Source organism: Plodia interpunctella, chromosome 23 (assembly GCF_027563975.2).
Source record: "Plodia interpunctella isolate USDA-ARS_2022_Savannah chromosome 23, ilPloInte3.2, whole genome shotgun sequence".
Taxonomy (NCBI): domain Eukaryota; kingdom Metazoa; phylum Arthropoda; class Insecta; order Lepidoptera; family Pyralidae; genus Plodia; species Plodia interpunctella.
In genome coordinates, this window is record NC_071316.1 from 71,627 (window position 1) to 97,820 (window position 26,194).

At 38.4% G+C, this 26,194-nt stretch overlaps 2 protein-coding genes across 2 annotated transcripts in view; one reads left to right on the plus strand and one right to left on the minus strand.

The window, feature by feature from the left end:
* Positions 1–5,876: 5,876 nt before the first annotated feature.
* The window catches only part of LOC128680149 (cell adhesion molecule DSCAML1-like), a 204,901-nt gene continuing 184,583 nt past the window's right edge, over positions 5,877–26,194 (plus strand). The window contains exon 1 of the mRNA XM_053762993.1: positions 5,877–6,080. The gene's annotated coding sequence lies outside the window, so the exon portion shown is untranslated. The remainder of the gene's footprint in view (positions 6,081–26,194) is intronic.
* On the minus strand, positions 10,277–12,702 carry LOC128680151 (uncharacterized). Its single transcript, XM_053762995.1, has 2 exons — positions 12,686–12,702; positions 10,277–12,386 (listed from the first exon to the last, which is right to left on the minus strand). The coding sequence occupies exons 1-2, from the start codon at positions 12,695–12,697 to the stop codon at positions 11,574–11,576; spliced, it is 825 nt and encodes a 274-aa protein (XP_053618970.1). The 5' UTR covers positions 12,698–12,702; the 3' UTR covers positions 10,277–11,573.

Consider the following 26,194-nt stretch of genomic DNA (forward strand, 5'->3'; position numbering starts at 1 on the left):
GATGAGCAGTCTCTCGGAACGAAAGTATCCATTGTAGCCTGAATTTCATTACCGGGAACACTAGTCCCGCTGCAGCGTAGGGGTGCGGGCGGACCAGCGGGGGAGGGGGAGTGTCATTTCGGAATTAAGACCGAATCCCGCGGGACTCCGGTCTATCACAGAAATTAAAACCAGCGCCGTTCGACGCTCGTAAAATTTTCTTGTGATTTTTTGAGTTAGTATTTTATTTATTTTTAATTTTAACCACGATGGAACAGAGACGGACTCTGCGTTTATTTTTTATTAAAATTGTATGGCTATCCACCCATCGAAATCAATCAATAGAATATTTGCAGCAGCATTTATAAAGTCTTCATAGTATCAGCACTTTGAAGCTAACAGGGGTGATGGTATCTGAGGATTTATTTCCTACAATCATAATCTGCGCGAGATGCAAACCCCTACTCCGGCGCCGCCCCGCCGCCGCCTGGCTGTCTGCTGATACGGCGGCCGATATCGTGTCGTTCGTTATAGTTTGTCTGTCAACCCAGTACCGAGACGCACGTGTGTTCTTAGTTAAGTTTTTAGACTGCTCTTACTTCAAGCCGCGAGTTTATTTATTTTACAATAGCTGTAATATTTCTAATTTTACCTTAGCATTTTATCAAAAAAAGAATAACAAGTGATTTAAAAGTAAATAGTAATTTGTTTTGTCAATTTTTTGCTGGAACGGTCTGTAATGACGAGCCCTGACTGTTTGATTGTACACATGCGTTAGTAAATTATTCTCACCAGGTAATAGCTAGTACCAAAAATGTAATTTTGCAACTTCTTTGACCGTAACAGTAGTCATTAACGCGGTAACCTTGAGAGGCGTGGTGCGCCCGCGCCGCTGAGCGCGAATCATCCGCTCCACTGTGCCAGTATTGTCGGTATTTTTCAACACTTAATCGGTTAAAGATTATTTGTATATAGAGTTTAATGAAAACATTGTTAATCTACAAATATTTACGAAATAATAACGGTTAATCAAATTGTCTTACTCTAAAAGACATCGGTGAATGCCTGCCTAAAGGCGAAACATTTTTGAGTAAATAAAGATGCGACCGAACGAGCATGCTTTCAGTATTTTGCATCATTACTCTGCCCGCTGCTACAAAGGCGTCCTTCATTAATCTTCTTGAAAGATATTCCACAGTCCTTGCTTTGATCCCGAAAACATAATCTATCGACGTGCAATCCAAACACGCTTCAATAAAAACTGTCTTCCAAGCCACAGTCATAATCCGCACAACAAAGTCTTGGCATTAGTGCATGACGAGTGAGACCAGTATTGCCACTCTCTCCACGAATAATACCCGTGTAGCCACTCCGCGAACAATACCGCGTGACGACGATGACTTGCATGTACCGACGTGATGGCACAGGACGTCAACATTATCGAATATTACCGACTTATTGATATAGATATTATGTTATTTCTCTAGTTCCTTCTTGAAACTTTATTGCAACAAATGTTTACTATTTTTAACTTTAAATAATAATTTATAAAACTAAATAGAGTTTTGAAAGATAGAGATAATTGAAATGAAGCTGTTTATTCAAATTTATACGAAAGGGGAACGTAGTCAAGAGAATTGAAGTGTAAATTGTATAACGCAGAGACAGAACAAAGGGCTACAAATAGAAGGAAATAATGAGTGTATTACCGCTTCGTTCCGGGAGTTCTCCGAGATAACCGCTGCTAACTCATAGGACTCGTGCAAGACCTCTGCAAACTGAACTGCAGCGCGCCGACAACTCAGAGCAGACACGCGACTCTGTCGCGTGGCAGTATGACACAATCTCTACAGTAAAGGCTGGATTCGTCTAACATCATTATAACCTGGCTAACTTTGAGAGTTAGCCGCGGAAGTTAAACCGGCGCGCGTTGATTGGTAGCTCGCGTTGCTCATTAGTTCACGTGCAATGAAAAAAATTGAAAATTCACTCGATGAGTGGTGGAGAGCAACAGGTGAATTGCGGCTTCTACCGATTGCCACCGAGCGACACGCCACAGGTAATAATTTTCAATGAATTAGTCATTGGAAATTCAGTTGGTAATCGGCGAGCGATTTCCGTGGTAACGTTTCAATTCGGATTTGCATGTGCATATGTGGCTGAGACGTATTAACTTGAATTTCGTTCTCAAAGCCTGCGCGTATGTAATGCGGTTACCGTTTAGCGGAGTGGGTCGGTATGATTACATAGATCGTAGTATGTTAAACGTGGTGATTTCGCTTCATGTTTAACATTAAGTAAAAGTGAGCGGTCATTTAATAAAACTGTACTGACATTTTATTCACCAAGTAATTACAAAGTAAATGTAAAGACAAATTTTGCTTCCAGTCGGCCTCAGTATCGAGGATTCGTGTCGACGGAATCAGGCAAATAAGGCTCTTGGAGTTAATTAGTTTATTTGGGCAAGTTTTATAATTTAAATTCCACGGCGCGTCTAAACAAGACGGGTTAACGCTAACGAAGCCGGACCGCCGTAATTAAATACACAAACTGAAAAACTGGAGCTCGATCCAGTGCCCCCCCCCCCCCCCTCCCTCCCTGCCCACCACCTCACACTTCCGGAGTGGCGGCGGCGCGATGTACACATGTAACACATCGCTACTGGAAGAACTAAACAATTGACAATAATTTATTAGTAGCTCTTGAAATGTGAGGGTATTTGCGAAATTCTCACATGACGGAAGCCAAAAGCTTGTTTGAAAAGTACTAGTTGTTCGCCGCTAACTTACACCTCGCGAACACAATACATTTTTACAAAATTGTGAATATTTCTAAAACTACACGAAATAAAAAATTCTAATATTGACATATTCTACATATTTTTTAAATTTCATCAAAATCAGAACAAAATTTCGAAAGTTATCGCGTTACAAACATTCAAACATACATGCTAAAATGTATTTTTAGCCCAAGTTGATCTGTAGACCTCGCTCGCTTCGCTCGTTCGGCCCGTGATTAATAGTGTATGGGAAATTGTCAAAGCTGCACAAAACTAGAAAACTAAGCCAGTGTGTGCAACGTCAATAAGTAAATCTTATCACAAATATCACGAGACAATTTGCGTGTTATTTTCGGGTGTGTTTGCAGGAGCAAACACACCTTCAGCTCTGTACACTCTATGAAGTATCACAATATATTGTACAGTCCTGAAAGTGCTCTGACGTGGAATATAAATATTCATTTTCAAAACTACCATTCGTATTAAAACTAAACTCGGAGTAACTACGAGAAAAACTCAAAAATATATGTAAAGAAAACCTTTATGGTTGGTTTCTTTTTAATTCAGTTTATAAATGTTGATTTAGCTATAAAAATAAATATCTTGATTTTTCACAGAAACACGCGGTTTTATTCCAATAAATACTAGACAGAGGAGATTATCATTATAAAACAACATTGAGATAATATAAGAATATAAGACTGGTCAATGAAGGATTCAGATTATTAGGGATTATACACATATATTGAGATTTTATGCCAGTAAAAATGAGTTTGTATCACAAAGTGTTTGTATACCTAAATGGCAAAGTTATATTTGTAATTTTGAAAATATTGTCTTGTGGAGCGACATATAAATTTTACCTCTTGTAGTAAAATAAGAGGTCAAATTTTATATGATGCTGACCTGTATTCCGCTGGACTACTTCCCGAATAGATTTCTACATATAAGTGGCTAGTCATTGCGTTGTCACATAGACTGCGTTGCGTATGGGGTGAACGGGCAGTAAACAAACAAACGGTCGCAAAAAGTCTCGCTAACTGGTCGGATCGCGATCCCAATCACCGCCCGACCTGATTACTGATACAGATGGTACAGTCGGCCAGAAATTCACGCAGAACGGATTATACTCGATTCATATTTGAGACATGTTTTTACCGGGAGTACTCTTGTTTAGATTATTGACCGCGACCATAGGTACCATAGTCAGATAAACATAAATGTATTTCTTTTAGTTTATTGTCAATTTCCGTTTTGTCACAGTCAAGGTCAAAGTTAAAACCAAAAACAATATTGTTCGAATAGGCAATATTCATGGCAATTTCGAAGTTGTATTGCTTACAGACTAGTGACGTCAATGATTTAAAATTTTTCGAAATCCAAATACGTAACAATGTTTGTCTAAGTCGATATTGATCATGTTATTACAAAGCAAAATAAACGATGGCCTGGATCTAATTGTAAACTTATTTTTAGCCACATTCCGAGTAACCAGTGAAATAGGAGCGCGAGTGTACGGCGCGGTGCAGTTCGTTAGTACTAATCCGCAATGTTGACTGCCGCCGTCGAGTGTCGGCCGCCAGGTGGCGCGGGCGTCGGGAACGAGCACGTTGTCATACATACAGAGATCGCAATGCCGTTACCTGTTTCAGACTTTAGGCTCTTTCAAGAAATAATATTTCGATATATTGAAATATTTTTTAATATGAAACTCTGCTGCGTAAAAATTCTTTTAATTTTGAAAATTTGGGTCTGATTTTGATTGATATGGAATATAATGGCTTCAAGTGATATGCTCTGTTCTGTTTTGTTCAAAGATCGTTAGTAGATGACTCAGATCACGTCGCCCAAGTGTCGTGAAGTGCGAGACAGAGTGACGGCAGTTAGACTAGTTACTGTCGTTAGTTGGTGCTTAGTTTGCACGTGACGATTTTGTGAAATACTCAATAAATATTATAACCTCGGTCCGTAGTCGGTACTTCTTGTCTGGAACTATGCTTTTGTGTTTATTTTAGGAAATATAACTTTTTTCCTAACAAACTTGGTACTGACCAATATTAGTACTAAATTACATTACGAGAAAATGTTTATTATTTACTTAGACAGTGTGACTTAACAACTCATATTATAATATTCCTAGAAATAAATTTAGGTGTTTTAGAGAAACATTAATTAACAAAAGTTATTATCAAAATCGCAAATTCAGAACTCAATAATAAAATATAGGTAGTCCATTTGTTCCCGTGGGTCAGATTTCCATTCGTTAATGATTGCGAATTAGCCTTCGCTGTCGAGTGACGTCATAATTAATGACGTCATCATCCATCAGTGGAGGGGGGGGGGTCTCCACACGTAATTGTACTGAAATATAATGCACGTGTGAACGTATTGTAATCACTCATTAATAATCACTGCTTCGTTAAATTCAGTAATTGCAATTAATAATAACTTGGTTGCGACTGCAATGATGTGTGGGATTTAAAATTGTCACTCTTCTTGTATGTAGGTATAAAGAAGTATATAAATATCTAAGATACTCAAGAGTGCTATTTGAACCACATTCAATCAACATTTATATCATCTGAACAACTAATGTATTATCCATGCTTAAAAGGTCGCACGCGAAAATATTATTTGCTCTTCGCTAACCTTTGTGAATGTGCGAGCGAGGCGCGGGGCGGCGAGCGGGGCGTCCCGCGGGATCTCATTATCACTTCTTTCGGGCCTCCTTACGAGCCTATTGTCTACTGAATACCCGGAAACTTCGCTACATTCAGCACTCTTTATTTTTATATCATTATTTCGTGAACATAACTTATTTAACGCGCTTGCATCTTTGTACTCGTATCACAGGCTTGACGTCGTTAAAATGAGTTTGGATTCAATAACTTACATTTCTCACATACATTCATGTGTGCTCCCTTCCGGATATCGATAATATAATGTTTAAAAAAATTGCTACTTTTCAATCAAAATAAAATGAGATAATTTGCCGTAATAAACGCGTTACTAAGGCGGCGCGGGCGGCCATTTGGTTTGAATCACGCGGCACATGCGCGAGCGCCGCGCCGCCGCCACCACCGAGCAGCGCCTGCGCCGCCAGTCGCCCGGTCGCCGTTACACGCGGAGCCCGCGTCGTTTGTACTGCGACTGCTGTGCTCCCGCAATCTAATTTGAAATATTACTATTATAATAAACTTTGTACTGTGCTTACGTTTATCACAATAATACTTTTTTATTGGTGTCTGGTGTTCTTGCGCTTGCTGCTGCGCTTACTGGCTACCTACCTCGACACGGCCTGCTGCTTTCGAATTGTTCGAAGGTAAACTCGACCTTTTTCACAATACCTACAATTTTTTGAGCGATTCAAACGCCACAAGCGCGTTTTATCATCAGGATTTTTCCGGCTAATCCGTCATTTGTATGCGCGGGCAGGCTTCGGGCGCGGGTGGGTCGCCACCCGGGCACAGACCATGAAATAATAATTGCTTATTGAAAATTTGGAAAACCCTTGACGTTTTTGTACGAATTATTATTTATCAATATGATATACAGTAGTATAAAAAATGCATAAAAGAATTTATCGTTGTATGTACTAAATAAAATTTTACCTGAATACCTAGGTGCAAATGAACTGAAATTATATAAATTATATATTATAACAAAAAAGTTCATTTCTAAAATAAATCATAAATGAAACCCAAAGAGTGATACTCAACTTTCCAGATCTGAGTGAGTCGGAGATAATGAAACGCGCGGTTCATCACGTAATTTAGAAATTTAATTCCTTTCGAGTTGGGGTATCTGTCCACTGAACCGCGTTGTTCTGTACTCGCAACATTCTATCTTCAACAAGCGAGTTACTTTGCCTTTGAATGTCAGCACAATATATGTATACCTATATAGCTAGTTCTTCTATATTTTTGACGTACAAGTATGTATCGTTGAGCTAGTATCCCATAACACAAGTCTCGAACTTACTTTGGGACTAACTCAATCTAAGGAATTGTATACTTATATATAAAAAAAGATTTTATATTGAAATTGTTTATTTTTATATATCCAAAAATGTATAACTATAGATTGCAGTGGAGAGAGATCTTTACAAAAACTTTTTCAGACGGCCATCCCGGTCTAAGATAATAACTGCGCAACTTTTAATTGTGAAACCGAACCCGCCCGCTAATTGCGATCACTTATGAAGGTGCCCGATGTTTGCGGACGCGCCGCCGAACGCGCCGCCCGACGCTACGCTGCTATTACTTGTAATCGCTTTAAGCCGTCAGTCCGTGCTAAACCAACACTTGCTATACATGTCTAACTACCGAATGAACTTCTCTATATGTATGTATCAGTATTCCCTAATTGGGATCGATATGACTGCAAGAAATGGTCGATCACTTCTTGTAAAGTCGGCAACGTATTGGTGACCCTTATTTGGTTGCTGGCGCTTGCTTACCATCTGGCAACCCGCACACTCGCTTGCGAAGTGTAGTTTCCGCCTTAGAATATTCCCTTATCCTCCCGTGGGTGTCGTACAAGCGCGGATTACAACAACCTTGAAAACTGGACATCAAACAGTGTTCCCAAAGAGGAATCCTACTTTTGTTACATGACTTTATAAACCAACAGTTTTGATTGCTTTCTCACTCTTTTTGGCGATTTATCAGCTTGTGTGAGGTATGGTGATAACAATAGTAAACATTAAAAAACTTCATTCAAATTGCCACAAAAGTGCTGCATAATTTTTAATTCCACATTATAAATAGCCGCTACCTTCAGCCACGAGGAATGTAATAATGATTCATAAGAAAAGCAATTATTTGAAATTGATATATTCGATTCGAGTTCAAATATTAATTTCAGATAATTGTATACGTATTTTTTAGGAATCATCCCAATTTATGAGCTGAGGTTTTCTTCCGAAGGTGAAAAAGTTTTTATTTATAATACCAATGATGAAAACCAATAAAGGGAATAATTAAATAATTTCAATTTATTAACAAATTCTTTCACATTAAACAAAATTTGTAGAAATGTATAATTATTAAAGTAAGTTTATGTAGTTAAAATATACTATATTCGTATTTTCAGCACAACATTTTCTCAAACACCATCAGCAAAGCAATAGAACTGCAGTTTTTTTTTGAACCCTTGACGCAAAAAGAGGGGTGTTATTAGTTTGACTGCTAAGTGTGTCTGTCTGTCTGTCTGTCTGTCTGTCTGTCTTCAATCAACGGGTTACCGATTTCGATGCAGTTTTTTTATTTGATAGCAAATTTGTATGCGGTGGTTCTTAGATATCAGTCAGCTGATCAAAAGTTGTAGCGAAATGAATATTGTTTTTTTAATTTGTCTAACAAATAATCTTGTAGTGATTTGGCGGCCACGCGGCCGCCTCGCCGCACGCGCCTCCCGTCCGAGTCGTTATAAGTTTGTTCCAGTCATTATCGCTATGTTCCCTACCTCGAGTTATAATTGTTTGAAACGTGATCTGTTTGAGAAGAGTCACGAAATCTTCTCGTTTAGCTCGTTTGACAACTTTGTGTAAGGGATGGGTTGGAGCATGCCCGCTTGTAACGGGCAGACGAGTGGTCAAGATGCTTGTTTGATAACCGAAAGGTGGGTGATGGTGGGATCAATCCTGTCTACCTATATATACCTATATTATATAGCAGTTTTATGTTATCACGTAATCTCAGATAAGAAACAATTTTTTTGAAAGTTTGTGTGAAAAAATGCCTTTTAATGCCAAAAATAGTGATCGTTCCATCAAAAATAGCTTTGAACTTTAGATAGAAGCGTGATCACATAATACTCATACAAGAAAGTTTTTTTTTTCAAAATTCAACCCTTAAAAAGGGTAAACTTTGTATGAAATAAGAAACAAAAATGATCAACTTGGAATTTGGTACAAGTACATTTCAAAATATTTGTCTTGTATATATTGTTCTGTTATATATTTATCAAAGGTATTACAGTGAGGACAACGCTTCGTTGTAAGCTCCTGGGTATCTTCATTTGGTTCCGACATTATCAATTATCGTCATATTTCAAAAAAAATACCTACAATCATACGATAAAACCTTCCTTGGGGATCGTTCCACCGTTGAAACATATGTTATCTATATAAATAAATATACTTAAAATCCTGATCCCTCACGAAAGTGACGAATAACATAACAACATTAGGAGGAGCCCGAGCTGGAAGGCACCTGCCGAACAAAGCCGGCAAGCCGCCCGATAGCCCAAAATCTTTTGATTCCGCAAAGTATCGCACGCCACAAAGCCGTTTCCTTTTTTATTATATTTGCCATTCATCTTTTTAACAGTGACGTCACATTAAAGGCTAAATAAAATGTGTCACCGCGGAATAATGCCCCCAATCTCGTTCCTCTCCCGCCCCGCTCAGGGCTGCGTATTGCGCAATGCCGGCTGTATTCGAACCATAAAATATAACAAAGGTTCAAGATATTTATATATTTATGTATTTTATTTATAATCATAAATTATTACATATATTCGTTTTTATCATAAAAACATTTAAGTATTTATATAAGTCAAATAGAGGTTTACGTGTGTGTATGTTTTTATATCTATCGTTCTTGTACACTTTTGACAGATATAAATATAGTTTGATAATGGAATTAGTAGATACTCCGTACAGAGTACCTACTAATTCCATGAGTTTGATAGATTGATTAGTCTGTACCGATTATTTAAAATGTTTATTGATAGAAAAGTCGCACTAAAATATTAAATTATTAATAACAAACTGGAAAATCTGTCAATTGTTTCGTCATGTATGTATGAAGAATTTGAAAAAGTTGTGGTTTTAGAGTATTGTTGTAATGAACTGTCAAAAGAATGGTGATAAAGGTGTAGTTGAAATGTTGTATTTTTGTTATCGCAGCCCTAACTTGTTCCGTGTCGCGCGCACTCGCACACAATGTAAGATATTGTGGCATTGTTGTTTTTGTGCGCAGCCGGAGCTCAGCCGGACCTGACTCCGGTCAGGCACAATGGCTGACGTGTCCTTCCCTTCGATTGATTTCATTTTCAATCTCGAGGCAAGTTTATGGAACAATTTCTAATTGTGATCACTTCTTCTCATTTATGAGTTACTGTCGGTGGAGTGATCGTCATGTCTATAAAGACATGATATGAGCAAAATATAAATTTTGCTCATACTATCATATTTTACTAACTACCATGTGTTCTTAATCATCTTTGAGTTTTCCCGGTAAAACTTACGGTTACGGTTACGTTAAACGGTGTTGAAATTCTGATCCAGTAACAGAATTTAGTTTTATTCTTATTTAGACTATTATTATATAGTATTTGTGAGTTTGTATGTTTGAGGCGGGTAATCTCCGAAGCTACCGAACCGAATTCAAAAACTCCTTTACGATTAGAAAAATACTTTATCCAAGATTGCTATAGGCTATATTTTATCTCAAAATTTCCAATGGAGGACACTCCGAATGTATATTCTCGGGATTTGGAAGTGAAAACTTTGCACATGCAGCATTGTAAAACTAAATGACAATAATATTACAAATACGAACAATGATGATACTTATGAAATAGAAATATAAACGTTGAAATACAACATCGTAAAGATCGTAAAACACGCGATCAATGCGGTATCGGGTTTGACGACGTAGGTAATTCACATCATTTGCAAGATAAGACGTTCCGTGCAGCGTCACAACACGTCACTCACGGGACTCACACAGGTGGAGACATTGGTGTTGAGTGCTCTTGGCCGAATGGACTCGATTACTTGTCCTGGTTGTGCTTTCTCTGTAGATAGTCCCACACTAGTCTGTGATAAGTAAGCGTAACTATTATTTCAAGTGCTACAAGGCTTTGGTAAAACTATAAAACTTATGCGTGTGTGATTAACTGTGCAGAGGCAGACGATTATTTCGAAATTTAACTAGCATAATATGTCTTCACTTTTTAAAGAATTTAGGTACTTTAATAATTATGATTTTGTTTATTAACTTCCGCCTTCAGAAGAAGACTAGTTATAAGTTTAACGTATCTGTGTAGCAGCCCAATCGCTGAACCGAATTTAGTCTAGTTTTTTCGTTTGAAAGCCAATTTAATCCTTAGCTATGTTTGAAAAATATGCGTTCAGTCGTTTGGAAACTATGAGCTCTTTTCAAGCAAATGAGATGATGAAAGCAACTTTGAGCAAATACTTACAGTCTTTCTTAAATATTTAATTTAGTTTTTATTTTTGTAAGCAGCTGCTTACTAAAATAAAAGCTAAATACCGCACATATAAGAACTAATCTTTTTTAAACGAAATGTTTAAGTTATTTTTTGTTACTGCACTCGAAAATTCGACTCGCCAAATCTAAAGTAACTCCCTCTTTGCAATGAAACGTCGGCGAATTCTGACAAACAGCCCGCGATGCCAGATTCTATTTGTGAAGACGCCGATAGCGAAAATATCTCATCTATAGGAATTCGGGACGAAATCACACGAGATATTGTTATTTTACACTTCTTCTAAAACCGTGCTTAATCAATAAAATTTTAAAATAAATCTGTTGATAAGGCAAACCCATTCATTAGATATAGGTGCTTTTATCGAGCTGGATTTACATTTATAAAATATACTTAATAACACCTGTTATTAAATTTATATGAGGTAAAAAGGTACTATGATTTCCTTCTCCAACAATTATCAGAATTCTTGCACCATGAAGCTACTTTATTTCCAGTGTGAATACTTTGTACTTAAAATTAAATAAACCAAGATAATAAAAAATTTCCAGTGCAATTTTCAATTATTTAAATACTAATGTATTCTTCCATGTTTCTTTTTTGGCAAAACCATATCAGCACCGAGAGCATTGCAATCGCAAAGCAAGTCTTCTCTGCTAGGGACATAACTATGTGAATGTCCATGGTTTTCTTGTTGTTTATGTCCGTGGCTATAGTGCGCCATTTTTCTCTCTAGCTGTTCCATCTCTTCAAGCAATTCTAGTTCATAATTTAAAGCCAGTAATCCTAATGCCTGAAATATGTCTAGTTTCTCGTCAGAATCTTCATCGTCTTCGTCACTTATTGGTTTTTGTTCAATTGGCTGAAGGATTGGTTTGTCTGGACGTTCGTTGAGTATATGTTCATAAACATGATGAGCTTGATTTAGGATTTGTGGGTTACTGCTCTCAGGATTAGGCTTAGCTTCTGGTATATAATTGTTCAAAACTAGGGATTGATCTTTATCTGTAGATGTTTCCTGTGCATAGTGATCAGCTGGTAGAGGAGTTTTATCTGTTTGCGATTCCTGAACAGAGATGGGTACTTTTTCTTGTATATTGGCATCAGGTTTTGAATTAACTAAGGGCTCATTTTCATTTTGTTCAAGTACAGGTGTACTATTCGGTTGATCAATATTATTTGGACTAACTGTTGGATTAACTTCTTTTTTCTCTATTTGCTGCATAGATTGATTTGGGAGTAGTTGATCGTTCACCAGAGGAATTTTATCATCATGTGAAATATGGATGGAATTTTCTGGCCCAGTGGAAGCTTCAGGTGGTGCAGGCGTAGTCGGGCTGTCGAGCGGCGCCGCAAAGCTTACAGCTATAAAGACTGCTATCACAATCTGTAAAAACAAATGAGAATATCAGTATGAGTGCTTGAACGACACTGCACAGCACCGCACAGCCGGAACCGGTTCTAACAGAAATCTGGTATGCAGGACAGTAATTCTAATCATTATTCAAAGGATAAATAGACGTTTTTTTTTTATTTAATAGTTATTACAATTTGTTTCCACTCATAGCTATAGGTAATAAAGATAAGAACTAATAATGAATAGGTGCTTAATATTATTTTTTGGTTTATAAGAGTTCTTAAATTTTAAATTTATTTTCTATATACTTTTAATGAAAGCAATCTTACCCAACACCGCATGATTAGTAGACAAAGAGGTCAATGCTTTAGAATGCCAAGTGGACCAGATATATAATGTACTAATGAGCTAACCGCAATAATTAGTGTTATCACATTCTGTTAACTTCATCTTTCATAAGAAGTATGCACACTGGTTTAATATTTATGACTCGAAACATAAACACGGGTTAATAAAAACTCTTAAAAGGTTATTTCTCACTAACAAATTATTATACATAGAAATTTATAACGTAATTATTCTCATATATATTTTGTTGCAAATTGACGCGATGAATTATGGATTTGTCAATCGCTCATCTGGATCAAATACCTTTCGGTATTCGCCGGTAAATAACGATACTGCAGGCAATAATGCCAATAAGGAATATTGCGCGTACTTACCACGTAGACAGCGGCTGTACCCCAAGATCCCTCACGAATATGGTTCACTGGAATTATAGTCCTTAAACACCTGCCGGCCGGCCTGACACACGGTAATTCAATACTCGGTAACAATAGAAATAGTCCAGTTTAAATATAGGAGCACTGGCGATGCACTTATATGATAACACAATTATTACATATTTTTTAATGCGCTCGCGCTAAGAGCCGGTAACGAAGAATCATCTCCCCTTGCCGCCGCTATGGCGTTTTGTTGCGCCGGCAGCATTGCGCATGCGCGGCGGCGAACCGCGCGTTCCTATTGGCTAGAATTGAATGCAGTACCATATAAATGGTGCGATTTGACAAATACATCGATAAGGCGCGCGAAATTGAATTTAATGAAAATAAAACGTTGAAAACGGAACATTCCGCCCACCAAAATACCAATAGGATTTTCCTAACATAAAGCAAAATGACGATAATTGGATAGATAAACTAAAACTACGATAAACTTAAGCTAAGAAAGTTGAGTTGATTACATGGACGGCAAAGGACATAGTTTTACTAAAGGCCTCTTCAATGAGGAATCTTTAGCTGTTTTAACGGTTGCCACCCTAACTACTCCATCAGGGCCAGGATGCAACGAAACAACTCGTCCTAGTGCCCATTGAAGAGGAGGTCGGTTATCCTCCTTAATAAGTACCATTGAATTAACGGTTAACGGTGTTGAGTCTTTGTTCCATTTTGCTCGTTGAGTTAATGAATGTAAATATTCACTTTTCCAACGCTTCCAAAATTGTTGCTGAAAAGATTGAATAAGTTGCCATCGATTGAGTCGCTGGATTTTGATATTGGTATAGTCGTAATCTGGTACAGCGGTAAGAGGTTCCAGCGTTAAAAAATGACCAGGCGTTAAAACATTAAAGTCGTTTGGATCCGAGCTCAATGGACATAAAGGTCTCGAATTTAAAATGGATTCGATCTGAGTGAAGAGGGTGGTAAGCTCTTCAAATGTTAGGACTTGATCGCCAACAATACGATACAAGTGTGTTTTTGCTACCTTAATTTGAATCTCCCACACACCTCCGAAGTGAGGAGCTGAAGGAACGTTACGTTTAAAGGCAATTTTTTCCGCATGCGAAGCTTGTTCGATACATGATGCTAGTTGTGAACTTGCACCAACAAAGTTGGTTCCACAATCAGAATGAATAACATTGCAGCGACCGCGACGAGAAATGAAACGACGTAATGCCGCGATGAAGCTGTCGGTCGATAGGGTGGAAACTACCTCAAGATGCACCGCTTTTGTGCTCAAGCATACGAATAAGCATAAGTATGCCTTATCGATTTTTGCACCACGATGAGATCCAAGCTTGATTCGAAAAGGCCCTCCCAGATCTACACCGACCACTGAGAAAGGCTTGGCTTGGTTGACCCGAAAAGCCGGAAGATCGCTCATAAATGGTTGCAGAGGTTTGGGATTCAGACGGTAACATCTTAAACATTTTGAGAGATGATGTCGTATAGTATGTTTCGCAGCAAATATCCAAAACTGTTGTAATATCAGATAATAAGTAGTATTCAGACCTGGATGAAAATTATTTCGATGAATCGATTCGATTACAGCTGATGTAAGCGCACTTTTCTTGGGCAACAATGCGGGATGCTTATGTTCGAACTCAAGACCGGAGCGCGCGAGGCGTCCGCCCACCCTGAGTATACCCTGCTCGTCCAAGAAGGGGCTTAGTTTACGAAAGATGCGAGGCAGCTGATTTCGTGATTGTAAAATTGATATGACGTCTGAAAAATAGCGGTTCTGAAACTGTTTAACGATAATTAATAAAGCTTGATGACGCTCAATGTCTGTTATAAAAAGGCTATCTGCTCGCGGAACAATATTACGCATGCTATTATAAAATCTACGAATGTAGGCGATGATGCGACAAATTTTGTCTAAAGAAGAATGTTTTTCAAATAATAGATCGATAAGAGATGTTTGACTATTATTGTTAATTTGATCTGAAAAGAGAACCGTGGGATGACGTTGCTCAGCAAGAACCATATTGTCATTTAAATGATTTTTTGAGTTATCGATGGGCCACTCAGATTGTGGTTGAGACAACCACGCTGGCCCCGCCCACCATAAAGCGTTGTGGAGCAACTCCTGAGGCGATTGTCCACGCGAACAAACATCTGCGGGATTTGTGGCTGAAGGTACGTGCCTCCACTTCTCGGTCGGAACAATATCTTGAATGTAGCTTACTCGATTTGCGACAAATGTTACCCAGCGAGAAGAAGGAGCACGCAACCAGGCCAAGGTAACGGTTGAATCACACCACAAATAAATGTCGTGGATAGGAATTCGTAGCGAGTCCTTGACAAATTTAACAAGGTCTGCGAGCAGCATCGCGCCGCAAAGCTCCAAGCGAGGTATCGATTGGCGTTTTAGAGGAGCTACACGAGCCTTTGCACAAATGAGAAAAACGCGAATGGAGCCGTCAGACTCGATAACACGCAGATATATGACAGCGCCATATGCTACTTCTGAACTGTCACAAAATCCGTGTATTTCATAAGATTGAGCGCCGTCGATAGCGTACTTACGTGGAACCTTAAGAGCCCTAACTTGTGGAAGTTGGTAAGAGAAGTCATCCCATTGGGCTATGATTTCCGGTGAGGGCGTTTCATCCCAGGAAAGGCCAAGAACCCAGAGCCTTTGAAGTAAACATTTGACCTTAATTGTCAAAGGGGACAAGAACCCGAGAGGATCAAAAATTCTGGCGACCTTACTAAGAATCGTTCGCTTGGTACACGGTAGAAATGATGAATTCACGTTAAAAACGAATGAATCTGAAGCAGGCTCCCACTTAAGGCCCAGAACCTTGACCGTGGTATCTTCAGTTTCGGTAAAAGTGAAAGCTTCTGAAAGACACGCTTCTGCGGGCAAATCGCTAAGAAGCTCAGGTCGATTACTTATCCATTTTCGGAGTTCAAATGAACCAAGACCAAAAAGGGCGATAAGTTGCCTTTTGGTTTCACGGGCCTCCGTTAGCGTTGAACTTCCGGATATGACGTCATCAATATATATATCGGAAGTTAAAATGTTTTTTGCTTTTGGATACTTGTGACCTTCATCGTTGGCCAGTTGCCGAATGGAACGGCACGCGAGAAATGAAGCGGAAGATACTCCATACGTTACGGTATTTAACATATACTCTTGAAGAGGCTCATTTGCATGAGCTCGCCAGAGAATACGTTGGTAATCACGATGATGAGGCGCTATGTTGATTTGACGGTACATTTGGCGCACATCTGCCATGAAGACAACTTCGTGTTCACGAAAATGAAGAAGAATCTCCACGATATTCGATTGCAGTTTTGATCCGGTCAGCAACATGTCGTTTAACGATTTGGAATTAGAATCCTTAGCCGAGGCGTCGAATACGACACGAAGCTTTGTTGTAGCGCTGTCAGGACGCAGCACACAATGATGCGGTATATAGTATTTACCTAGACCCATTTGCTTGGTAGGCACTAGAATCATATGGCCCCTTTCGATATAGTCGGTCATGAATTCAACATATTGTTGTTTCAAGTTATGATCACGAGAGAGACGCCTTTCAATGGCATGAAAGCGTCGTAAGGCTATCACTCGAGAGCCTTCAAAGACGGGCTCGTCATTGTCCCTGAAGGGGAGGCACACGACATACCTTCCTGTCTCGTCACGGTAGTGATTGTTAAGAAAACTGTTTTCACAGAGTTGATCTTCTGGGGTTAATCGGGAAGAATGTGGAACGTTATCGATTTCCCAGAAACGTTGAACGATTGTGTTTAAACTATTGTCTACAATAGGAGGTGCTACTCCAAGTAGACTAGACGATGCAAGTCTGGACTTCCCAAGTAGAAGCCAGCCGAAAACTGAGTTGAAAGCACGCGGTTGAGAGGCACCGCCTTTCAGTCGTTGCTCAAGGAGCGACTCGACAAAGACGTCGGCACCTAATAAGACGTCGATCGGACCAGGAATGTCAAAACCAGGATCTGCTAACGGTAATGTCTTGACACCATCCCATCCCGTCGTATTTAGCCTTGCTATCGGTTGATCTCCGCAAATGCTCGCTATAACGAACATTTCGAGACGAAATTTTATGTCATGGTTGGTACCAATATCGCACTCCACCACGCCACTGATTGAAGCAGGTGAGCCTCCTAACCCATAAACGTTGATGTTGCCACTTTTAGTTTCCAACCCTAACTGTTGAGCAGCACGAGCTGTAAGGAAATTATTTTGACTACCTGTGTCAAATAATGCACGGAATGAATGAAACTCACCAGAAGCATCACAAATCTGAACAAGAGCTGTTGCTAGTAAAACGGTTGAATTTAAAGTTGAGTCAGACTGCGCCAATGAATCCTTAGCTACTAAGGCCGTTGAGCTAGGCGGTTTGTTAGTGGAGCTGGAATTACTTGCCGCTTGCTCCCGATGAAGTAATGTGTGATGTTTGCGTTTGCAATGACGACATGAAAATATCGATGTGCAGTCTCGCACTGAATGAGAAGCGTTAAGACAATTATAACACCATTTCTTTTCGCTAGCAACAGCCATGCGTTCATCAACGGTTTTAGCCAGATAATCCTTGCAAGACGAGATATGATGTTCGTTACGACAGTAGGCACATTTACGAATCAACCGTGACGTGCCTGAGTAATTAGCAAATTTAGCTTGATTTGCTTTGTCACCGGCACCTTTATTATTTGTAGTGACGGCGGGAGCGACGAGAGAATGAGTAGCGTTATGTCGCTGTGACTTCTGTGAAGTTCCCGGTGTCTCCTTTGAAACATTAGCGGTTTTATTGGTTACGGCCGCAAAATGAGTGTCGCGAATTGCGGCTTCGCCCTTCGAGTGTAAGAACGCCCTTAAAAGATTGTATTGTGGAAGCTCGATATCTGTGTGTTTTTCCTCAAACTCGCGTCTTAATTTATTATCGAGTTTGGCAAGAACATTATAGCAAAGAACAAAATCCCATTTATCGGTAGGTAAATTTAACGTTTTTAAAATAGTCAAGTTCTCGTCGATCGTGTCTAAGGCGCGTCGAAAATCTTGAGCGTTCGAAGTTTTAAAATTAATATTCAAAATATCGCGCCAGCATGTAAATGCTAGTTCGCGTTTATCCTCGTAACGGGACTTTAAAGCTTTGTAAGCACTTAAATAATGTTCACTTGCGACAGGAAACGTTTTAATTAACGATAGGGCATCATCACGCAAAACTGACACGAGATAATGATATTTCTCGATATCGCTTAACAAGGTGGATTCATGAATCAACGCATTATAAGTAGCAATAAACTCGGGCCACTTCTTAACCGCACCGTTAAAAGTTGGCAAAGAAATTTTTGGTAAACGCATATTTCCACTGTGCGAGCCGGTCAATGAATTACATTTCGAAGTATCGATTCGTTGTAATGAATATTGTTCGAATTTTCGTTGAATGGATAAAACTTGAAAATACAATTCATCGAAGCGATCCTGAATATCGTCCGAAATCTCATCCGTATCATCCTGAAGAAGGTCTAAAATAGCAAAATGAGATTCATGAAAATTATCGGCTATATTTTTTATCTCATGACAATAGGAAAGAAACAATTCGATTTGTGATTCGTCGGTATTGGCTAAGTTACCTATTTCCAAAGCCTTAGTTATACGATTGTAGGATATAGTTCGTTTACGTCGCAAACTTGGTAAATTATTAATAGTGTAAACATTTTCGACACATTTTTTAACATTCTGTTTCGATTTGCGTCTAGTTAAATAAGACATTGTTGCGATGTAAAACTATAATAAACTATTTATCAACAATAAAAATTTAATAGTAAAATATTCGATTTGAATAAAATGTTAGTAGCTAACTTCTTCAGGGACTATCGGTGGCGTTGGGGCGGTAGGCAATAACACGACACAACAAAATGATGACGCGTCGGCGACGTTTCGTTATTGAAATTAATAATAGTTGAGAACACAGAAAGTCATTGAACATACGATACTACAATGTTACGATATAAAATTATTTCGAATATAAAACGAAATAAAATTTGGTAAATCCCAATAAGGACTGCGTATTGGGAAGCGGTTAGAACGATGTAGTCGAGTTATAATAAATATCAACACAAATTATGGTGCGGTAATTTTGCAATAGTATTGCTTATTGCAAACGGTAAAACGGTAAATAATTTTGTGTTAATCAGTATAAAACGACTAGGTATATACGATATTCGTCTGAACAATGTTCTAGAATACGATGGACGCCATATTTAAACATGAACTCGGTACGGTTGTTAGGTAGGTATGTAGGTACTACACTCAACAAAATGGAACAAGGTTTGTTTTTTTACCTAGTAATTGAAACTATTTGGTTATGCTGTATAATAGTATGTATAGTCAGCGAGAAATACGGTAAATGAAGTAACGATTACTAAATAAAATTGGTATTTGGCAGGCAAGACTGAAGGTAGGTATTTAAGGTCCCGGGTTTCGGCACCAAAAAGAATGTTGCAAATTGACGCGATGAATTATGGATTTGTCAATCGCTCATCTGGATCAAATACCTTTCGGTATTCGCCGGTAAATAACGATACTGCAGGCAATAATGCCAATAAGGAATATTGCGCGTACTTACCACGTAGACAGCGGCTGTACCCCTAGATCCCTCACGAATATGGTTCACTGGAATTATAGTCCTTAAACACCTGCCGGCCGGCCTGACACACGGTAATTCAATACTCGGTAACAATAGAAATAGTCCAGTTTAAATATAGGAGCACTGGCGATGCACTTATATGATAACACAATTATTACATATTTTTTAATGCGCTCGCGCTAAGAGCCGGTAACGAAGAATCATCTCCCCTTGCCGCCGCTATGGCGTTTTGTTGCGCCGGCAGCATTGCGCATGCGCGGCGGCGAACCGCGCGTTCCTATTGGCTAGAATTGAATGCAGTACCATATAAATGGTGCGATTTGACAAATACATCGATAAGGCGCGCGAAATTGAATTTAATGAAAATAAAACGTTGAAAACGGAACATATTTATTAATATATAATTGTGTTTTAACTCATTTTATGAACATTATACGAGTATGACATTTTAGTGTTAGTTCATATTTATTCTGCATGAACCTTCGTGAACCTTCGAAATATATATAATTCATCTTCTACGACTTTACGACGCTCTGCGGTTAGGCTAATTACAACACCAATATTTGTTGCGTCTTGATTTCGATAACAATATCACGATTCGACATTTCTTTTTTTGAACAGTTGATAATCGGCATTCGATCGGCCATTGATCATTTTGAATGTATAGTCCCTATAGTCCATGTCGTCCGATCTGTCGCAGAGAGGAAGTCGGACCACGTGGTCAGAACCTTTAACAGATCACGGGGGTCAAGGGGCTTGCTATTTCAAACCACTTAGAATGTTGAAGATCCAGTTGAATAATTTCTTACCATAATTTACAAAAAAATAAATATTTATATAATAGTGTAATAACATAAATAGAATGTAATAATTAAAAAGAATATGAGCCAACCGAATGCAATGCAATCCCGAATAGTTAACTAATTCGATTATGTCCAGAGGGATTATTACAGCATTTTCCTAAACGTATACTAAACGAATCTTCATAACTTTTTGTTGAGTCGAATCAATAGGTAGCTGAGTTGTACTTTTCAACTTTTGATTTTATAAACGACCTACACGAAGGGCATTTCACGGCGTCATGAGAAAGTGGAATAAACGAATGCTCTTCTACATCCGAATTATATCCAATGTGAATAATAATGAATTCCTAACAACAACCGTTTAGTTGGTAGAGGGGGGAGACATTTGACTCTAATGAAAATTGGCACAATAAAGCTTAATCATTTATGAAAGGATTACTAAATAATGAGTATAAAGATGAAAAAAAATCATTCTCATTTCACTTATAGTAGAGGTACCTTATAAACTTGTTTTTTTTCAAGATTTTATTTCGTTGGCATGATTAATGTGTATCCAATTTACATTAATAATAATAGGTAATTGCATCCCAAATTACATATTTGTAGTACGAATATTTTTTGAGCCAGACCGCGGACTAAGTCAACAAACGACGTTTCGTAACGTACCACGCCATTCAGCGGCCGTCCATGAGGCGAGTTGCCTCAAGTGGTGTCGGTCGGAGAGAAGTTAAGTCGGGCCCATTGTAAGTTTCTGTTATTGTTATTCACCTGTTTTAATGATCACCATAAGTCTTAATAATAATAATAACATGGCTTACCAATGAGTGGGCGACCGAAAGAGAATGATATCTTGCAGTATATACCATTACCAAACTACTTAAACTAACATAAGAAACATACACATCAATCAAATCAGTCTGCCAGACCGCCACACAACACAGATGATACACTTTTTCGTCAGGGTTAACAAGTTCAATAGGCTGGTTTTATTTGGCCATTCAAAAGGCTGTATACTCAGCGAAGCATTCATATTTCATAGCATATCTGAGCTTATTTCATAAACATGGAGCCGGCAGTAAACGCGCGGCTCGTAACTTGCTCGTGTCGCGAAACAAAACTGGCGTAGACCAACTAGAGGATAATATGAATAGGTCGCGGAGAAAAACTTATGTAGTTTGTTGTGGTTGAGCCCAAGGAGCCTACTAATAGCTTGCCTGCTTGGGAGACGATGATGTGTATGTAAACGATAAGTGTATACTGTTCCAAGACTTGTACAACTCTGGGGATCATTAACTTTCAGTATTTCTGATGCGTACGGAAACAGTTTCATTAGTTTTTATAGAAAATCAGAAGCTAGTCTATTAGTTGTTGGTCTGCGCCATCGCAATTGGTCGCAAGCGATCGGCCCCGACCGCATTTGGTAACAAATTGTCTGCGATGTTCGTCGACACTGACAAATATGACACGACTACCTCATTTCTGAGAGCTCGCGAGAAAAAGCGGTCCTTTAAATTGAACTACTCTCATATTGACTGTTGATTGATGAGCTCAAATCGATATTGCGTACACACTTCAATTGCCTCGGAGAAAAAATTTCCACAGTCTAAATATTAACTTCCTTTATCTTTAACTTACTGAGAGTTTATAATGTTAAAAGTTAGAAGTTAAGTTATACTGTGGCGCATTGCGAATGAGTCTCAACGTACATTTAGTAAATAAAAAAACATGTGTGGTGGAAGCATATACATACATGTGTCATCAAATATTTATGAAGCACTCACCGCGTGTCGACGCTCGCAGTAGACGCTTGCAAATACCGCGTTATTCTCCACGATCGAGAATCTTGCATTTGCAGACGCGACGTTATACACAGTTTCAGATCGATCTTACTGCTTCATCATCATCATGTAATTTTAGTGCAAAGCTCTTGTCAGTGGAGTCCTTTCCATTGGTACGTATATTTTCCTGTGTGGTTTTTGAGAGTTGCGCCATCGCCTTCCAGTCAAGCAGTAGAGGACGACGTAACGACGAGCAAGTAGGCTTCAAAAAAAATTGAATATTTAAATTAAATTTCATAAATAGCTATAGTCATTACCTGGAGTATTGATCTCTAGCTTCCGTAGCTACTTACTTCCATACTACGAGTAATTGTAACGGTACCACTGACTAAAAGAAGATTCTGATGTGGTCGTTAAGATGTAAGTAACTTACTATCATAAATTCTTCTTTACCTGCGTTTTTGAAGTCGGCGGTAGACTTATCTAAGTATATTTTTACTTCAATAAGTGATGTATCAATATATGATGATCATTCTAAGATTGGAAGCATTCGAGATGTGGTGTTGGCGGAGATTGGAGTGTATTCACTGGAAAAAGAATCAGCAACGAAGAAAAAGAAACATTCAGAAACCTATTGAAAATAGAAGAGGGAAAATGTTAGGACACTTGATACGACACGATGCCTTCTTCAGATATATTATAGAAGGAAAGGTGGAAGGAAGAAGAGGCCCATGAAGACCGAGAGATAGTTACACCAGACAAATGAAATAATAAATGGGTGTCGTGTCGTATCAAGAAGTGAATGGAAGGAACTCCACCGACAAGAGCCTCGCTTTTAAATTACATGATGGTGATGATAATTCTTAGTTGAATAAAGAGTTTTTTTTTTCTATAGCTTCAATGTAACGGAAATTAACTGGAAACAAGGGGTAAGAGAGAAAGAGCCAGAGAATCACCGATATTTTCTAAATCACTATTCATAAAACTACGAGTGTAAATAACATGACACAGCTGTCGTTGTGTCAAAGGAAAGTTTATCCAAATATTCAAAAGCATTTTCGATCAAAACCTAAAAAGCAGGTGTAACGCGTCGTGAACCGGCAATGCATACAAAAAATAATATTTGCAAAAGCGACAGACGCCCGGACTACAAAATAGTGGTGACACAGATAAACCCCACATACGAGTACATGCCGTAATCTCCTGTTACGCATAAAAATTCATCTTGCTAAATATTATTACAATAAAATATTGTAATATAGCTCAGTAGTCCGTATCAATAACGTATGTTTTAACATAGTTATGAGTTCATTTCATTCTCATAACGTAATTATCACGACGGATTGTTGGAATTACCATATGTCTCTATGTCTAACCTCTATACTACATATTTCTATCCGAAACTTCTGAATCAGTTGAGTTCAAATTAGATTTATACATATAAATCTGCGACCCAAATACTATCAATAATGTGGCGTCAGATCCTCGATCCTTTCAATAAAATGCATATTGTAGTGTGGCTATATCTATATAATTAGGTACGGAATACTCTCCACGCAAGTTCAGCCCGCACTTGACCGATTTATTTATTTTATACATTATGCACAGTATGTTAGTTCCTTCAGCTGTAGCAAAAGCGACAGCCCTCCCTACCGGCTTCCTACCTTCTCCATAGTCAGGCAAAATGAATACTTTGATACTTCTTTTGTTTTCTTGACATCATTGGCGTGGTCTCTTTCACAAGATTGCCAATAACGTGTTAAATTGTTGTTATTCAGCACCTAACTGTCGTTGAACTCAGACAGATGCGCGAGCATTGCGTAGTATTTATACGTGCTTTTATTTACCATAATAAAACTTGAGCAATGTATACCGAACCGCCAAAGTTCGGCGAACTCTTTGGCCACAGTGTGGAGCCGTGGGATTGCCAGCCTGAATATGGCAATGGCTATCCCTGTTGTTTGTTATTGATTATTTTGTTATTTTTAAATAATTTCGTCAAGTGTATGTAGTAGTGTGTAGTAGTATGTATGGGTATCTGACAAATTTCTGATTTGGTTATTTATTGTTCTGTAACGTCATTATTTGGGTGTTGCTCGACGCATGTTCGGCAGCAATTCGAAAGGGTAAATATTGAACAGCGACCATTTTGGATTGCGGCGCGTCGCTGTGCACCGAGCGAATATCGTGCGCTAACGTGAAACGGCTTCGGTAAATAACTATAATATTTTAGGGACAATAATAATTAATCCACTCACTGGAATTTATTTTCCTGTTATATCCTAAACAAAATTAATTTTATAAGAAGCCCTAATTATTCTGATGTATACAATTGTTTCCGGATACTTTTATTTTACAAGCTTTTATTTAACTAAACTTGTTATGTGTATGTTCCGGTGGAATCTGAAAACTTAATTTGAAGCGGATATCTTCAACCGACTGTTAAAATAATTTGGAGTACATTGTGCACAATTACCAACCGATTATAATTGATTGGTACACCCAGGATCAGTTCTTGAAGAGGAAACTCTTCAATGCTTCTTACTGATTGAATTTTTCACGCGTTGAATGCAATATGGTTCCATCAATTTAAAAAAATCACCATCATACAAAATATACATTGAACTTGTACAACACCAATACATAGAAATCAATTGTGAGCAAAGACAAAATATTTGAATCTGGAACGCACACTTTCACTTATTCCTTTTTAGATTTTAGGCGGCCAGCGCAGTATAAAAACATATAAACGTATTTTAATCAATACAATAAAAAGCTGTTAACCAGAAATTCTGAACCCTCACTGGCCTGCGTTACTGATGCAGCGGATCATGAGCCAGTTATTATTAACAAGGTTACGAACATTAATGTTGAATCCCTGGAGATTATGGATGTACTACCGCTTTTCATAGGAAACATAGAGGAAGCATAAAGGAGAATCATGTTTAGAAACCAATACATTAATTTTATGACACTTGAGTAAAAAGAAAATGTTCACTTGTGTCTAGTTGTGTTCGACCTTTGCTCGTAATAAGACATCAAACCATTTAGTCTAAGAAACAACGTAAAACCTTTAATTAATGTTTAAAATTAATGTCTTAAACCTTTTTTGAAAAATATTTTTCATCTCTTGGTACCTTTCATTGAAAGTGCCAATCTTAGGCTTGTTATTTCCTCATGAGGATATTTTCCTTGTCTCATACATCAATGGGGACGGCGGCCGCTAACAAGCGGCCGTAACTCACGCTGACATGTTTATGTTAGCAACAGATAAAATATTGTTTGGAGACATACACGATGCAATCTGGAAGATGGAATCAGGTACCGACCGGCGAGATCATCTCTTTGTGAGCGAACAAATAGGTCTTAGATTGATGTGTTACATGGCTTGGGTCTGCAACTATTTTTTGTAGCATAATCGATCTCGGCATTTATCTAGTGGGCTGTTAAATTCGACCCGGACATCCTGGTATACGATGACCTATGGATGACCTATGAGGCCGATAGGAGCCATGCCCCATTGCTCAGTCGTGCTCCGTTGCGATGACACAGTACGTTGTAACTTCGTTGTTTTCTATAGGTTTTGACCCTGACGTGCGTCGATGTACGTAGAAATTTCATACAATTTTTGCGTTGTAGTGCGTTGTCTATCGACGGACGTGAAAACGACGACACGCCACTGAGCAATAGGGCATTGGCTCTAACTAGGAATTTGTTATTCTTACGAATATTAATACACATAATTATCCCATTTACGCTTAAGTAGGATCTAATCAAGAATAATAGATAATTCGGTGAAAGTGAAAATCCATTGAGTCGTTTTTGAGTTAATGCGGTAGCGTGGGGATTTTAAAAATAGTC